This window comes from Panthera leo, chromosome F3 (genome assembly GCF_018350215.1).
Source record: "Panthera leo isolate Ple1 chromosome F3, P.leo_Ple1_pat1.1, whole genome shotgun sequence".
NCBI lineage: Eukaryota > Metazoa > Chordata > Mammalia > Carnivora > Felidae > Panthera > Panthera leo.
Genome location: NC_056696.1, coordinates 17,167,814 through 17,185,350, shown reverse-complemented (window position 1 = coordinate 17,185,350; position 17,537 = coordinate 17,167,814). Strand labels below are relative to the sequence as shown.

General features: G+C 41.7%; 1 protein-coding gene and 1 pseudogene across 10 annotated transcripts in view; one reads left to right on the top strand and one right to left on the bottom strand.

Annotated features, from left to right (window-relative positions):
* The window catches only part of RABGAP1L (RAB GTPase activating protein 1 like), a 755,410-nt gene that overhangs the window by 162,874 nt on the left and 574,999 nt on the right, over nucleotides 1-17,537 (bottom strand). Inside the window, exon 1 of one of the 10 annotated variants that reach the window (XM_042925092.1) lies at nucleotides 1,335-1,934. The exons of the other annotated variants lie outside the window; for them this stretch is intronic. Within the exon in view, the coding sequence (XP_042781026.1) occupies nucleotides 1,335-1,502 (168 nt within the window). The 5' untranslated portion in view covers nucleotides 1,503-1,934. Of the gene's footprint in view, nucleotides 1-1,334; nucleotides 1,935-17,537 lie in introns of those variants that run through there. 10 annotated transcript variants of the gene reach the window in all.
* Nucleotides 2,468-5,424, top strand: LOC122212367 (annotated as a pseudogene).

The following is a 17,537-nucleotide window of genomic DNA, read 5'->3' as shown; positions in this document are numbered from 1 at the left end:
AAAAACATGATTCAGGGAAACAAAATTTAAGTAACCACTGATGACCTCACTTGGGCGTGAAAACATATGTATTGGGTTCTTTCTATTTCTCTCTTGAATGGCAAGGAAACGATTTCTCAAAAATACCAACCCCCCCCCAAATTGTATGCTGGTCACTGCTTCTAACTTCATCTTGCAATGACTAACAGACTTTCTTCGGGGTGAAAAATCCCTCACGTACACAGCTACCTAAAATGCTGTTATGATTATACAAGAGAGAAAATATTTGCATGCAAATACATACATGAACACTGAATTGGTAATTGCAACGATAATATAAACAGAGATGAACTAGACTGAAGAGGAGTATGTGAGAGGAAAGTGTGAACATTGTACTTTTGAAAAGAATCACATATGACAGAACCATAATGAAAGAACAGTCTGGAATGGTGTTAAAGTCCATTGTATAAAATAGACAAAGCTTAATGATTCTTGTTCAATTACCAAATAATGGTATAGGACTACTGTAGACCAATTATATTATAGAACAGTTGCTAGGTATAGTTCTCAAACCACTAAAAAGAAACCCTGCACCAGCGATTGTGGGTATTTAATTTTAACCCTTGGTAGGAAGTGAGGAAGGGTGAGTGATTTTTCTCTTGTTCAGGAAATCAAAAAAACAGGCAAGCCAGACTTCCCAGATTCATAGCACAGACCCAATAGCTTTAAGCTGCTTCATAGATACACAGTTCAAACATTCCAGGAGAGAAATTTTCAATTTTCTACCCCAGGATTTTTAGGGGGTAAAATTCTGTACCCAAAAAATAAATAAATAAATAAATAAATAAATAAATAAATAAATAAATAAAAAACAGATAGATAGGTAAATAAATAGATAAATAAAATAAAAATAAAAATCAAACTGGCAATCAAATGGTGAGGTTAGAATGCAAACCACAGTAGTCTAGATAAGTAGCAATAATGTCTGTTGTGAAATTTAACCCTTTGGAGATGTAAATAACAGAATGCCTAAATCAAGCACTTGGGTATTCTGCTTTATTGCGGAGTCTAGGCAGCCAGAAAACATTTTTTTTTTCCCCTGCCACAGAGATAATGCCACTAATGTGGCCCTGGGCTCTTAGAAAAGAGCCATATCCCCTCTAGCCAATTAAGGAGTGGCATGGACCAGGCTCAGCTAGAGCCCCACGACAGTGGCCACTCAGCACTTCCTTCTTGGTAGAGTGCGTAAGAGGAGAAGAAAAACAGGAGACTGCAAGCCTCTTTTAGGGATACAGGAATTCTCCCAGAGGGTGGCAGATTCCCTATAAATGAAGTTCAATGAAAAACAGTCTCACCGCCAGAAGCCGAGGCACAAACAGACGATGCCCCATCCCCAGAAGTTCCAGCACTCGACATGCATACTCATTCACCAGCTTGCTCCTCTCGTCGTGCATGTCCTGGGACTTTTTGACAGGAGGTGTGAGCTTAGCAGCTGGGGCTGGGCAGGGCACCCCTTCTTCCATGAGCAGTAAGTAGGTATCCAGAATGAGAAAGCTGGATCTCTTATCCACAATTTTGAGAACTGCAGTGGGAGGGGAGGCAGGCTTAGGTCTCCCCAGGAGCACCAGCCAGTCTCTGGTGGGAATTGTCAGCTAATGTCTCCACAGGAAGAACATTTTGGCTAAATTATCCACTGTGCCAGAGCCCCAAAGTAGACTGGAAAACGAAATCAAACACGGATCTAAATAAAAACCGGCAGAAGCAATCGAATGCAAGAAAATGGCCAAGAGCGATGCAGCAGAGTTCAGATACATGTGTTAAAATGTACAGGCTGCTCGGAAGGGTCTAGCGTGTGTGTGCGTGTGCCGTGTGTGTGTGCGTGAGTGTGCGCGCGCGCGTGTGTCTGTGTGTCTGAGCAGACAGCAGCAGCAGTGGCCGGGAAGCCAGGGCAGTTGTGAAGCTGCAAGGAGAAAAGGATGAGCTCATTGCAATCCCCGATTCGTGACAAGCAGCGCTGCTGCCGCCGCTGCCTCCGCTGCCGCCGCCGCCGCCGCTGCCGCTGCCGCCTCTCGCTGTGAATCAGTAATGAAGGGGTGGGGAGGGGAGGGGAGGGGAGAGGAGGAGGTAGGTGAATGAGCATGCAGAGTGCGTCTCGGGGGAGAATGCTGTAATAAGAAGCCAATGGCGAGCCGTTGGACAGATGTGCTTCCCCCTCCCAGTCCACCTTCAATCAGTGTTAGTCTGACAGCTTCTGCTGTTGAATCCTAAAGCCAAAGGCAGATGAACCAGCTTCTCTTAGCATGTGAAGCTCACAGAGAAACCAGACCGCCTGCCAGCCACAAGGCTGACCTTTATTCACTCTTGCTTTCTAATAACGGTAACACATACAAGTCGGATTTTATGCTGCGTATTTAAAGTGGGATTTTCCAGCCCTTGTTAGAGGACTGAAATCCCCACAGAAGAGGGGTCTGGGGCAAAATGCTAGAGTATGCACAAGAGCAAAGACTGGGCTTCCAAGAAACGACACACCCTCAAGTTGCAGTGTTTACGCAATAATACCGACTTTTTGCAAGGCTAGAATGTGAGGTATTTCAGCATTCAGGGGAAGCCACAATTAAAAGTAAGATTTTTATAAACATTCAGTATGATACTACATAAAGACCTCCAACATAATAATGAGAGTATACATCTAAGGAATCACTAAAGTTGAGATTCTCAAGCAGTAATAACTTTTTTAAGCCACAGACCTTGATAAACATTCAGGTAATAGCTCAAAATGTTATTTTGCTACTCTCTGGTCAAATTAATCCTTCCCTACTAATAACAACTGAGAATTGTCCATAGTTTTAAATTTTACAATCTTAGTAGGTGTGATTTTAATTCCCTTGATGTGAATAATAGTCACAGTCAAATGAAAGCAAAAAGACAAGATCACCTTTAGGAGCAGTTTCTAAACTTGAGCTAACAATGAACTCATGTATATTGAGAATCCTGGTGCTATAGTTCTGTAGCTGCTCTCCTGAATCTCAGAGCAGTTTCTCCACTGAAGTTATAGCATGATACAGGGTAACAGGGCTAAGAGAGCCCAGGTGGTTCCTTCTGAGTCTTAGTTTCCTGCTCTGACAAATAACAGTTACAGATCTCTGCAAGTAACAAAATAGAATCATATTTACCAGCATATCTCTAGGATCTCGGTTAAAGACATAGATTCATTACCAAATTCGGCTTAAAGGGAAATATTGCCTCCTTTAAAGAATATTGTTGAGTTCCTTTTTTTAAAACTCAATAAAAACAAAACACTTTTTTTTGTTAAACATCTTGAGTATTGATGAACAAAATAAATAAGATACTTATATATTGTTGTCAAGCTTTTTATTTCTTCTGAAAATGCTTTCTTTTAAAAATTTTTTTAAATATTTATATTTGACAGAGAGAGAGAGAGAGAGAGAGAGAGAGAGACAGAACATGAATGGGGGAGGGGCAGAGAGAGAGGGAGACAGAATCTGAAGCAGGCTTCAGGCTCTGAGCTGTCAGCACAGAGCCTGACACGGGACTCGAACCCACAAGCTGTGAGATCATGACCTGAGCCGAAGTTGAACATTTAACCGACTGAGCCACCCAGGCGCCCCTGAAAATGCTTTCTTAAAAAACTAAAGATTTTAATGGAAAGTGATCAAAACCATTAGAATATGACATATAAATAATAAATTTCAGATCCCTAAGGTTTTGGATAAATGTCTGATGGGCTACCCAGGGTGGGGTAGGTTCAATTGGAAGGGGGAGGCTGTAAGGATGAGGGCAGGGGTTCTGGGCCTTTCACAGCCTACCCCTACACACACACACACACACACACACACACACACACACACACACACCCCCTCTGCAGGGAACAGTTCCATTTTTATCTTGTTTACATACTGGAGTTCTGCATGAGGTTCTGTTTGAAAAGACTGTACCACTGCTATGGAAGTGTGAAAAGCACTGCCATGGAAGCTTCCTGTTTAAGAACAAGGGCACATTTTTACTTGCAAAGGAAGGGACAATTCAGTGACTCCTTTGCTTATAGGACTTTTTTTGGGTTGATTTTTTTTTTTTTTTTAAGATGGGGAAACGCTTCCATGCAACTGACGTGGGTTCAAAGAACACTGGCAGAAGCATTTATTTTTTCTCATATAAACCAGAAACAAGGAATTTCTTGCCCAAATGGATTCTGGCAAGAAGTCAAAATTAATCCAAAGATTTCAGAACTATGGTCTGGCTCTGATGCTCACAAAAGAAGTTAAAACTCCATGCGCTAATATTAAATGTAATAACTAAAGTATGATATTTTAATGAGCAAAACAAAGCAAACACTTGGGCACATTTGAGAAACGTTATGTAAGAGGAATTATAAACAAGTCACCCTGTATTTCAGTTTTCCTAACCTCTCCATGATCCTCCCCCTCAAAAATACATCATCCTTGAGGAAGTGAAGGTGCTGGTGCAGCCCTGGGCTCTGAGTGGCCCCTGCCAGGAGAGCAGCAGGGGTCTTCTGGGGAGACCGCGTGGGTCCAGAGCATACCTTCCCTGATGAGTCTGAGGAACGGGGGCCACACCAGAGCCCTGCAGAAGGCGTGGGGATTAAAGCACAGAGGAGCCTCGGGAAGAACAGGGAGAAGTGGGAGCAGGCCCAGCTGGCTATTCCTACCAGCCTCCGAACCAAGATGCTGAACAGAGGAGGCAGAGCCGGCACGATGGGGGACGGAGGCAGAGCTGCTGACACGCAGAACTGGATCCAGGTCCTAGGGCTTCACAGGCCAGACTCTCAGTTAAGAGTCAGGATGAAGACGGAAAGAGAGCAAGAGCACAGAGCAACCACAGCTCTGTTTCCATGCGCCCAGAACATGCTGAACTGGTGAGAAGGACAAAGGCTGACGATATCAAATTCCCAGTGGGAAGATGTGGTACAGAAGGCCCTCCGGGCCCAGAAGGCGTCACCTACCTAGAAATGACCACACTGAGAGCTGTCTCATCTCTCTGCACGCCAGGCCAGGCCAGAACGTGCATAGGAATGAACACATCCCAGGTTGTAACGTCCCTCCTCGGCCTCTCATCTTCCTTTTGACATCAAGGGGAACCAGACATCTCAGAGACCCACTTATTCAGTTCTGTATACATGGGGACATCAGCCCAAGCCCAAGCCATCTTCCCATGTATCACTCTATGGAGAATAAAGCACCCTATATAAACAGTGCTACCTCCATCCCCTCCCTGCCAAAGCCATCACCTTTGCTTTCAAAATTTCCGTAATTTTTCAACCATGGTCCTGTTTTCAGGTTGTCCTTTGAGAATAAGCCATTGATCAATATCAGGTGAAATAACTCTTCTAGAACATAATTTGGTGAAATGGAAGAATGGATTCCAGGCATTTTTGAAGTCCTACAAGAGTGACTCATCTCAGTGAGCATTTTCTCTTCTCCCTCCCCAACTCCCCAAGTAATTTATTTATTGCTGATGAGGCTCAGAATAGCACACTTCTGAGAAATAAATGTTTCAGTTATAAAGTAGTCCAAAGATGAAACGAATGATAGAAAAAAAAAACCCTCTTGTAAATTAACCAGTTAATGATACATGACTTCTCAGATTTTTTCAACCATCACAAAGATTTTTTTTTTTAAATATGTACAGGAAGATCAACAGCAAATTGAAGATAATATGGGAAACCTGGATGAATCATGCAATGAGACAGTGAGAGAAAAGCAGACAGGACCAGGCAATGGTCCCAAAGCCAAGGTCTAAAGAAGAGAACCCCACTGTCTGGAGTGCTGGGATCAGGTGGATGGTGGTCCTAATTAAAGCCTTGTGCCGGAATGCTCTTCCTGAACTACTCTACTGTGTCATGATTGCTGGACATGTGCAGGACATAAATAGACTCCCACTGTAAAATGAAGACCATATTTGACTTAATTTATTACTTAATGTAATTAAGAACACTGAGTGCAAAGAAACATGCTAAGTAGTTACTTTAGGGGTTACAAAGGTGAAAAAGGAAATACTTTCCAATTTGCAAGAGCTTAAAATCAGAGAGGCATTCAAACATAGAGATAGAGCACAATGTGGACACCATGAAAGGAGGAACGACACTGTGTTACGATCTAGTCACATCTTTGTTATCCACAATGGATTCAGACAAAGTGGGCTCCTACTAGTGAGACTGGCCTGGACCTATAATCCAAGAGTAATGATAATTAAAAGTATCTCTGAGAGTAAAACAGGACATTGCTTATTCCATTATCTTTTAGTCACATTTACTCGTCGAATGACATGGGTAAATTACTTCATACTCTTTGAGTCTCTGTAAAATGTCCATGTCCTGTACCTAGCCAAGTTGCTCCAAAAACTAAGTTAATGTGTAGAAAGGAATCTCTCGTGGTGCCTAGCACAGGGTGGGTGCTAGATAACTAGTAATCCTCTTCATCTTTCCAGGAAGTCATGTAGAGGGGTAAAATGTATTGTGTTCACCTGGCTTAGGGTTTAGAAAGACAAAAAGGTCTCCGAATATATTAACATTAGAAACAGAATTAGAACTGCTGCCTCTTCAGTTCGACACATTAGTAATTAGTAGGAGAGGACCCATGCTCTTCTCAACTTGGAAAGATAAAAAGGCAAAAGTGAACTCTCTAGTTATTTCTTTTTTGTTGGACAGACAAGTTTTTAAAGGATAAAGCCTCAATAATTTGGCAGGTTCCTAAGATCCAACAAATAGGTCAAATAAAGGTAACGGAGTAAGTAGTATTGGTATCCTGGTGAACATGTAAAATCCTGCACAATGCACACTCTGCCATTCGAGTCTCGATTCTGCTCGTGCTCTCCTACGTACTCCTGGAGGTAGAAAGATACACCAGATGCTGCCTCTAACTTTATGCATTATGCACGCTACTTGAAGAAAAAGCTAAAATGAAATGTAAGGAGACTGAGCACATAAGTTATATCACAGGGAAAGGAGTCTCATTATTTTGTAGCTGGAGAGCAAACACTGAAGAACTGGAGTACAAAATTAACTGACACCATGGTGGGTAGTTCGGGTAACAGTTTTATAGGAATTCAAAGGGGAAAAAAGGATTCCTATATAACATTATAGACTTACCTAGTGTTTAAGAATGGTCTAACCTCTTGTAAGACTTAAGGCATAACCATCTTATAACCATCGATAAAAACAAGGAGTTTTTGTTGTTGTGGTGGTTGTTTCATAGAAGAGAGAACTTTCTCCCGCCAACAATTTAATAACATGCTGAGTAATCACGGTAGCATCATTATGACCTTACTACATATCCTTGTCCTCAGATTTTAACATAATGTCCTTATTAATGCAAGAACTTCTATGACTATAGACGTTGAGGGTTGGTCATTTTGCCTCTACTTCCTTACCTTTATTGACAATCATCTCAAAAGGCTGCTACCTATTTTATTACTGGACATTTGTTTAGAAAGGACTACTTGTGGTAAGCCAGAAATGTGAAATTTCTAGTCACTGGGTTATATATTCTACAATAACACAGAAGAAGTCTACTTTTCTTATGTGACATTAATTAAAATACTTGAAGACTGTCTCAATTTCCTTTTCTCCAAGATAACCATCCCTGCTATAAGCTGGTTTCTGGATCTTTCTAAAGTGTTCACAATCCTACCTCTTGGATGGGATTTTCTTGGACAACGTCCTTCAGTACTTCACTACCCACACTGATAAGTATACTCTAGACATGATAACAGAATCACAAAATAATGTGCTGTTGTTAGACCCCAGAAAGCATCGAAGTCTAACATGTTTATCCTATTAAGGATAAGACTTATGTTCCGTAAGTGACCTGTTTAATCATAAAACTTGCTTGAGGCAGAGCCAGTAAGCCAAGGTCCCAGAGCCCAGTTGCATGGTAGGGAACCTTGCCTTTTTGTTGTCTTTCAATTAATGTAGCCCACTTAACAACAACAACAAAAACACAACTATCTTATGAGGAAAACTGTGCTTCACTATTTTATTTCATCTGGAATTGATATCCTGCCTGCTATCTGGCATGAAAGAATCTAAGAATCTTGGATTTGAGTTGAGAGGGGCATCCAAAAGCCTGTCTTGAGGATAATCACTTCTGAACACACACTTATCATAATAAAGCACATCTGCCTTCTCAATTTTTAACCGAGAAGCACTCTCTTCTTCAATCAAACAGAGAGGCTGGATCCTTGGCAGATCAGTCATAGTGTCTCAAGAGCAGCTTTCTTGAAGCCATGTTAGTGATCTAGGCTTGAAAATGGAATGCTAGCTCTCAGTTCATTCATCCCCTTCCCTGGACAGTTTGTATAAGGCTCCTATTTATTTCCCAGGTAAGCAGAGGCATAAATAAATGTTAGCAAGGGCTGGGTTTATGTTAAATTGATCAGATTAAAATAATGATATATAGAATCTAGACTGTGCCTTGATTTCCTCCGCTGGATCAGCATTTTACTTTTTATTTTTATGTGTGCGTTAGTATGTGTGCGTTGTCATGATTGTTAAAAATAATGAGGTGCTATATTCATCTTGGTAAGTTGTGCATTGCCTCTGCCTTCTTCCCATGCTCTATTAAATTTGCTATCTCTGGCATCTTCATGTTACATACAACGCTAAGTGTAGTTTAATAGCTGTCACTATGGAAAATAATATTTTCAGTGGAGTAGTTATATGGGTCAGCCCATGCATTAGAGAGTGAATTTGTTTCCATGAAATGAGTATGCCAAGATGGGGACATACAAGTTTTTTTGAAGACAAGTCCATGCTCTAAAATAACGATGGTGATAGGTTATACAGCCTGGCCCTGGCCCCTGCCTCATGGCTTCCAATGGTTTCAGTACAATTTCAGGGGTAGCAAAATGGTGCAAATGGAGGTGAATTTTCCTCTGCGTTCACTAGAGGTGATCTGCTCCCTCTTCACCTCCCTTGAGAGTTCAGTCCCTGTATATACTCAGTCTTGCCACAGGCTGTCACATGATGATAGCAACAAGTGAACAGGTATACAGAGGTCCTTCCTGCATGGTGGGCTCCTTTACCTGTGCCATACTGGTATTTGTCCCAAGCAGGGCCTAACAAAGTAACTTGTACATCACAAACTCTTGTGGATATTTAAATAATCAAAAGTACAAATAATAACAGTTATTATTTATATTTATACAATACCTGTAAAGGCTGTGAACTATGCTAAGCCCTTAGAGCATGCATTGCTGCATTTAATCCTAACAACCAATTATGACCATTTCACGTAGGAGGCACCTGAGCTTAGAACAGTTCGGCGACTTGCTCAGGATCACGCTGCTAGTAAGTGGTAAGTCAATGCAACCATAGTTTGTGGATAACTACACCCCTGATCTATAAATGTTTAAAATAGAACTTGAGTTATTTGAAACAGTGAAGAAAGTAGAGTTAAACAGGCTTGATCCCAGAGGCTAATCAAATTAGTCCAGTGGAAACACCAGGATTTACAGTCATGTCACCGTGAGTATACTGAGGGACTAATGTGTCCGGGGTTCTAAAAGAAATGACAGAAAAAAACAGTAAAAACTTATGCTCAAAGAGCAGCATCTGTACCCTGGTGATCTTACCCATACCCTCCCTGCTAATTCTGAACAATACAGCTACAGGATCAGCCCTCTCTCCAGAGCTCCCACCTGTCTCTCTCCTTACTGGATATATGCAGCCTCACATGTGACTTAATCGTAGTGTTCAACGTCATTCCTTCTTCCCCAGTGCAGCTCCTTGTCTTACATTTCCTATCCCAGCTGAGGGTGTTTGCTATCTGCCCAATTTATACAGTAGGCACCTGGGTGTCATCCCAGAGTCCTCCTTTACACCCCCCCCCCCACCTCTAAGCCATCATTCAAGTCTAGTTGATTCAACCTCCTCACCATCTCTTACAACTATCCCCTCTTCTCCACTCCCATTTCTTCTGATTTGAGATCAGCCCTTGGTATGACAGGCTGGGATCTCCACCATCAGCAATACTCAAGACCCTTGAATTTCCCTGCATACCCCCGGCAACTCTGTGTCTCCAGGTCTCTGTTCTGGCTTTCTCTTCTTCTAGAACTGTGCTTCCCCTCTAATTCACTTACCTTTTCTTAATCTGACAGAATGCAACTCCGAGATTACCTCCTGCAGGAACCACCCTTCATTCTCGAAGTTGGGGCGCATGGCCCCGTTTGCCCCCTGACGTTTCCACCTCTGCTGTCTCTCTCACAGCCATGTGCAGGCTTATACTTTAGTGAGTTGCCTTGAAATCAATGGTTAGGTCCCTCTCCTCTGCTAAGGCACTTAGAGACAGGCATCAGGTACCATCCTTCTTGTGCTGAAAACCAGCAGAAGCAGTTACTTGATGCATAATGGCTACCCCATAATTGTTCGTTGGAATGGCTCAGCCTTCAAAATGGATAAAATATGACTACTGTGTAAGAGAACGATAGATAAGCATTTCTCTGATTAGAGATATTGGTGCTTTAATATTTCTGAGCCTTTTAAAATGTTCTTCCCTTCTGGAATGTTTTTCCTCCATCATTTTTTTTCCCTTTAAAAATGTTAACAATCCTTCAAAATGTTATTGAAAGGTCAAAAACTGAGATGTCAGACAGACCTGAATTTAAAACCAACATTTGATGTCCAGTAACTGTGTGACTTCAGGAAAAGTTCACCTCCTTGAGTCTCACTTTTCATTGAGGAAATGAGGTTTAAAACAGTAATCTAATGGGGCACCTGGGTGGCTCAGTTGGTTAAGTGTCTGACTTTGGCTAAGGTCATGATCTCGCCACTTGTGAGTTCGAGCCCTGCGTTGGGCTGTGTGCTGACAGCTCAGAGCCTAGAGCCTGCTTTAGATTCTGTGTCTCCCTCTCTCCCTGTCCCTCCCCTGCTTTTTCTCTGTCTCTGTCTTTCTCTCTCAAAATTAAATAAACATTAAAAAACAGAAATCTTATGAAATTGCTAACATTATTAATGACTGTGACATTTCTAGCATTGAAAACTGGGATGATAGTGAAGATAATAACTGATAGGGAAAGCACTGGGGCACTGGAGCCAGGAAAGGGTGGAGGATGAATGGAGTTAGCAAGAAGTAAGTGGCCATCTGTTGGAGATTTCCACAGGCCATGGGAAATATGAATCTGGAGCCAAGAGATGGGTTTGGAAATCACTGGTGAAATATGGGAATGAATGAGGTATAAACCAGGGAAACTAGGAAGCCATAAAGAGACGTTCTTATAGTATGTCATGATATTCTTCTCACTTATGCCAGGTGTGGTTTAATAACTAGTTGTATAATATTATTGGGGAAATAATTGAGCCCAGCAGACAGTAAGCTCCTTAAGGAAAGGTTGTGTATTTGCTTCACTCACCAACATGTTCCCCACGCCCAGTGGAGTGACTATGTCTACAGACAGCTCATCAATTACCGAGCTGATGAATGATTGAATCTTACCGATGGACTTTCTAGTCATTTGCTTGAAATTTGGTGATCTAAATAATTAGTAATGCGAGAATACAAATTCGTAGTAAAAATGTGCAGAGGTGGAGGTAAGAATAAAAACCTCACAAGTGCCTGTTGTGGGCCAGACATTGTGCCATCCACTTCTATGCACAGTTTTACCCCATTCCTATGATATGTTGTAATGAGACGATGCTAAAAGAAATGATTTGTTCCTGTGTTGCAAAATCAGTCCGCCTGATTTCTGTAACACCTTTGATTTCCCACTCTCCATCAGCCTTCCAAATCCAATTTATCTGTAAGTCCTGTCAGCTCTATCTAAAAATTATCTGAATTTGTCCTCTCTTTCCATTTTCGCCGTTATCACCTTAGTCCAAGCTACCATCCTATCCTGCTTGGACTTTCTGAAATAACGTCTTCCCAGTCTCCATGCTTCTATTCTCGCTTCTTTTCAAGTCGCATTCTACACACCAGATCTCCTCAATCCGAACGTCTTAAAACCATAAATCAGTAAAATTTCTCCATGCTTAGAACGTATACTGGCTTCCCCTTAAACCCAAATGCCAATACTTTGCTACTGTTTGTATGACTCTACTGCTCTGGCCCTTGTATAGCTCTCTAACCACATCTCCTTCCTCTCTACTTCTTGCTCATCTGCTCGCTATGCTTCACTCACACTGGCCCCCTTTCTGTTTTGAACATACAAAACTTCTACTGCCCCAGGGCCTTTGCACTTGCTGTTGGCTCTGATCTTCATATGACTGGGTCCACTACATCATTCAACTCAAATGTTATTTTGCTCACAAAGGCCCTCTCTTACCATCTTACCTAATGGAGAGCAGGAACACATTGGATTCTCTTGTATTATTTCTTTCATCACATTCATTGCTACTTGAAACTGTTTACTTCTTTTTTTCCCCTAATGTTTATTTATTTTTGAGACAGAGACAGAGCACTCATGGGGGAGGGGAAGAGCGAGAGGGAGACACAGAATCTGAAGCAGGCTTCAGGCTCTGAGCTGTCAGCACAGAACTTGAACTCACAAACTGCAAGGTCATGACGTGAGCTGAAGTTGGACACTTAACTGACTGAACCATCCAGGCGCCCCTACTTTTTTTTTTTTTTTGAGAGAGAGAGAGCACAGCAGCAGCAAGGGAGGGGCAGAGGGAGAGGGGGAGATAGAATCTCAAGCAGGCTCCATGCATTGCGTGGAGCCTGACATGGGGCTCAATCTCACGACCCTGAGATCATGACCTGTGCTGAACTCAAGAGTTGGATGCTTAACCAACTGAGCTACCCAGGCATCCCAAAAACTGTTTACTTCTTTTCCATGTATTATCTCATTCTCCCACTAGAAAATGTCAGGGGAAGGCTCACAGGGGAGAGGTGGGAGAGCTTTAAAAAAATCTTTACTGACAAGTTATTAGAAAAAAACATAAATGTAAAATAAGATTCTGGCTTCAGCTTCTTTTTTTCATTCATCCATTCATTTTTACTTAAAATAGTATTATTTTACAGAGCCTTTTGAATCTCTCTTTTCTTTAGCAAAGTGACCCCTTGACATTTATAGATTCAATATTTATTGTTCCGGCTCTCCCTGAGAGACCCCACAAGGCTGTAACACAGCAACTTGTGGGTTTGCTGAGGAATGAATTTCGTTACTTCCGTGGAGCAGATGGTAAGGAAGCTTAGCTTATAGTCTTTGTTCCTCTCGGTTATTATACGCTCTTATGACAAGGCAGTTATTTTATCTCAATTTCATAAAAAAAGACACTGAATAAAAATATCATAGTGGTATTAAAAAATTTAAAAGCATTGCAGTATATATCTTTCACGAGTGTCAGTTGTTTTTTTCCCCCTGAACCGATGGCTATACACATTTTTGTATAAATGGCCTACCTGGCTCATGGCAGTCGTGCCATGATTAATACCAAACGTTATGCTTCCAAAAAAACTATGGTTAATCTATAGCCCCCATAAGGTCTTGCCACCTAAAAACTGCAGAAACCATTTTAGATATGCAAGTAGCTGAGTCATTGTGGTTTTTGGTAAAGAAGAGAGAGGTTTCTATATTTAAAAACAAGGATAGCATAATATTGGTTTTCAAAGCGTCCTGTAAACTTTGGATAATATATGCTAATGACTGTCAACTACTTTAGGAAGGAGAAGGAAATTAACAACACAAAATAACCAGAAACAGCCCCGAGACCAAGTGGGAATACAGAGGGATAAATGAGCCCAGGGGTAAAAGGTAAAAGAGGAAATATTCATTTCTCTATATACACACCATGAGCCCAGAGTTTATCTGGTGCCAGTGGAATACGAAACTAGTGTATAATGTGGTCTCTATCGTCAGTGGTACTATAGACTCAGAGCAGAAACAAGACCCATGATCGGGACATTAGGGGGGTCCACAGCACAGGTAATAAGGTGCCCAATAGGTCTACCTGAGGCCAGAATGGAAAGCCAGAGGATGGGCTTATACTAGACAGCAGACAGATGAATAATACAATGAAGACACATCTTTAGAAAGATGAATCTGGTAGCAGAGGGCAAAGGATTTTAAGAGAGGAAGAGACTGAAGGCAGACAAGTCATAAAGCTCTTGCAGTGAGCGGAATGTGGGAAGAGGAAACCCTGGACCGGTGTGGTTGCCATGGACACAGAGCGATGCTTAAATCTGAGAAGCATCATAAAGGGAAAATAGCTCTTCGTTATATTTGTGTAACTTTCCAAGTACATGTGGCTTATCATGTCCTCTTTTCTATGACTCATTGGTAGGAAATTGCCAGATGTAATATTCTTCACCAAATCACCACAGAGGGAGTGAAATGCCCCCTGACATATGAATACTCCCTCAAAGTTGCTGATTTTGAGGCACTAGGTTTGGCTAAAAGATCAACTGGTTTGGTCACGATTTCTGAGACTCTTATTATTAATGTAGTTCAAACCATAAGGCTTTAGGCTGAACTAATCAGAAGTTGACCTGGTAATACTACTACTCAATTGTCCAGAGACACCCTGGTTATCACTCAATGAGCAGTAAGTGAGAATATGTAAGGTCTAATAAGCTGCCTTCTCTACAATAAACATCTTCTAAGCAGCTCCCTTCCTTAAAATTAAAGAGAGGGTATAACTGGAAAGTTTTTCAGAAGGCAAGAAAGAGAGAGAGGAAAAAAAGAGAATAGCAATGACAGCATTTATCCTCGAGCACATCCAACTGTCCCCACGTCTCCCTGACAGCACCTGGGGGAATGTTGCTCAGTGTCCCCTGCCCTTTCCACCCTTGCTGTGACAGCCCTGGTTAAAAGAAGCCTTCATGATCTCTCTCCCCAGACTCTCCTAAAAGTCTCCAAACTACTCTCCATATCTATTCCTGTCTCTTCACATTCCCCTTTACCTCTCACTGTCTCCAAAACTGTCTTCCTCAAACAGCAGATCTAACTATGGAACCATTTGAAGGTAGCCTCTGGTCCACAGGTTCAAAGGACACACAACCATAACTGTAAGATACCCTTCAGACAATCTAGACCTCTCCTGCCTTTCCAATGACGACTGTCACCTTGACACCTTAAGCTCAACGTTCTCATGGAGCCTCTTCCCAACATGCTATATTTTGTGGTACTTCTGGTCCTCACATATGCTGTTCTCATCGCCTAAAACATCATTCCTTGTCTTCCCTTGCTAATCTTCCATGACTCAAACGTCACTTTCCCTTTCAAATCATCCCTTTTGTTACCTCCCTCCTCCACCTTTGCATCCTGTCCTATTTGTTCATGACCATGAAGTAACAGCTGTTCTGTGGCCATTATTTATAGACCTGTCTATCTTTCCTACTTGTCTGTGAAGCCCCTGCCTCAACTGCAACACACTCATCTTGGCATTTCCACCACACAACAGCTTCTGGTCACTGCGGTCATGGATTATTTAAATAAATACTGACTACATGAATAACTGATGTGCAAAGGAAGAAGTGAGTTATAAACAGAATTTAAATATGAGCTTACTTTTTAAACAGACATGTATTATGCTAGGGGATGGTGAGTATCTCTTTTATTTACTGTCTAAATGAGTAAGAAGAAAGGCCAAAATTTAAAAAGTGCAGTATTTATGGATTCTAGAAGAAGAGAGGGAAGATGCTAACCCACAGTAAAAGTGTAAAGGCCATAAGAAAGTAAATAAAAAAGCAAATTATTTAGCAATGTGCTATCACTTGGTAGCTCCTTCAGAAACAAACACATACATTTGATTGGGGGAGTGTGGAGGCTCTCATCATCTGACAGGCTAGTTAGCTGGAGGTGGGTCAATGGACAGACCTAAACACTTCACAGGATCCACACAAATGGAGGCCCAGAAGTCATTGTTTTAGTTTGGACTTAAGTGGGTAAAATACATTAGGGAGGGGATTGTTAAATTAAAAACTATTTTCCATTTCACATGGAAACAAAGTATCGTGTGCTGACAGAAGCAATAACTTACTTGGCTATAAGTAATCAATACTGCAAAATCACATCACTCAGGTTCTCAAACAAAGGTTTCTAAAAAATGCCAGCATGCACCCCAATTCACGTTAACATAAGATACACCTTTGAGAAAATGTCTGATTGGCAAGTTTACTTGCCCAAGAGGGCAGATACTCAGAATTTACTAATAGAGGACTGAAATCACATTCAAGAAAATGACATGGAAATCACTGTCACAGATGGAAAACACTTCCATAATGTCTCCCGTATAAGCTATCAGTAAATGGGTAAGATGTTTGAAATGAAATTAGGCAGGGTAGATAAATTAACCAAAGAATTAAGTTTCAATTCCCATTTGGTTTTTAAAAATTTTTCTAAGTTTATTTATTTTGAGAGACAGTGTGCCCATGCAAGAGTAGGGGAGGAGGCAGAGAGAAAGGGAAAGAGAGAAGAATCCCAACAGGCTCCCCGCTGTCACTGCGTAGCCCTATGTGGGGGGTTGAACCCATGAACGGAGATCACAACCTGAGCCGAAATCAAGAGTTGGTCACTGAAGCACCCAGGCGCCCGTTTACATATGGTTTTTATTTCTTTCTTTGCTATGAATGAAAGTTGATAAATGTAGCCAAGCTTCAAGAACTGAAAGTCATTTAATACACAGTATTTCACTGTATGTTAGACAATGGGGCCTAATAGCAGGTGTTACCACTATAGGGCTTACAGTCTGCACATAATAGTGGAGAAGTAGTATAGACTGTATGGTCAACACTTGAATAAAGATGCTCCAAAGCTCCTGTAGGACTCAAACGGTCCTGTTCCTAAAAGAGGCACTACTCTTGGGGTACCTGGGTGGCTCAGTTGATTAAATGCCTGACTTGGGCTCAGGTCATGATCTTGCAGTTCGTGAGTTTGAGCCCCACATCAGGCTCTGTGCTGACAGCTCAGAGCCTGGAGCCTGCTTCAGATTCTGGGTCTTCCTCTCTCTCTGCCCCTCCCCCACTCACATTCTGTCTCTCTCACAACAATAAATCAACATTAAAAATAAAGAGGCATTACTCCTTTAGCTCTTTAAATACTAATGTCAGTTTTGTTGTCTTTGCTCTGAAATGACAACACATTATTTTCCAACAAGAATATCAGCTTGCTAGGGGGCGCCTGGGTGGCTCAGTCCATTAAGCATCTGACTCTAGATTTCGGCTCAGGTCCTTATCTTGTGCTCTGTGAGACTGAACTACCAGGGAGAAGCCTACGTGGGATTCAGTCTCCCCTCTCTCTCTGCCCCTCCCCCAACCTGTGCTCACGCTTCCTCTCTCTCTTTCTCTCTCAAAATAATAAACATTAGCAAAAAAAAAAAAAAAAAAAAAGAGAACACAGGGTACCTGGGTGGCTCATTCGGTTGAGTGTCTGACTTTGGCTCAGGTCAAGATCTCATGGTAAGTTCAAGCCCCACAACAGGCTCTGTGCTGACAGCTCAGAGACTGGAACCTGCTTTGGATTCTGTGTCTCCCTCTCTCTGCCTCCCCCTCTTGTGTTCTTTCTCTTTCTCTCAAAAATAATATATAAATAAACATAAAGAATGCATCAACTATAGGTGTGTTCAACAGGAACATCTTTGATTTCTT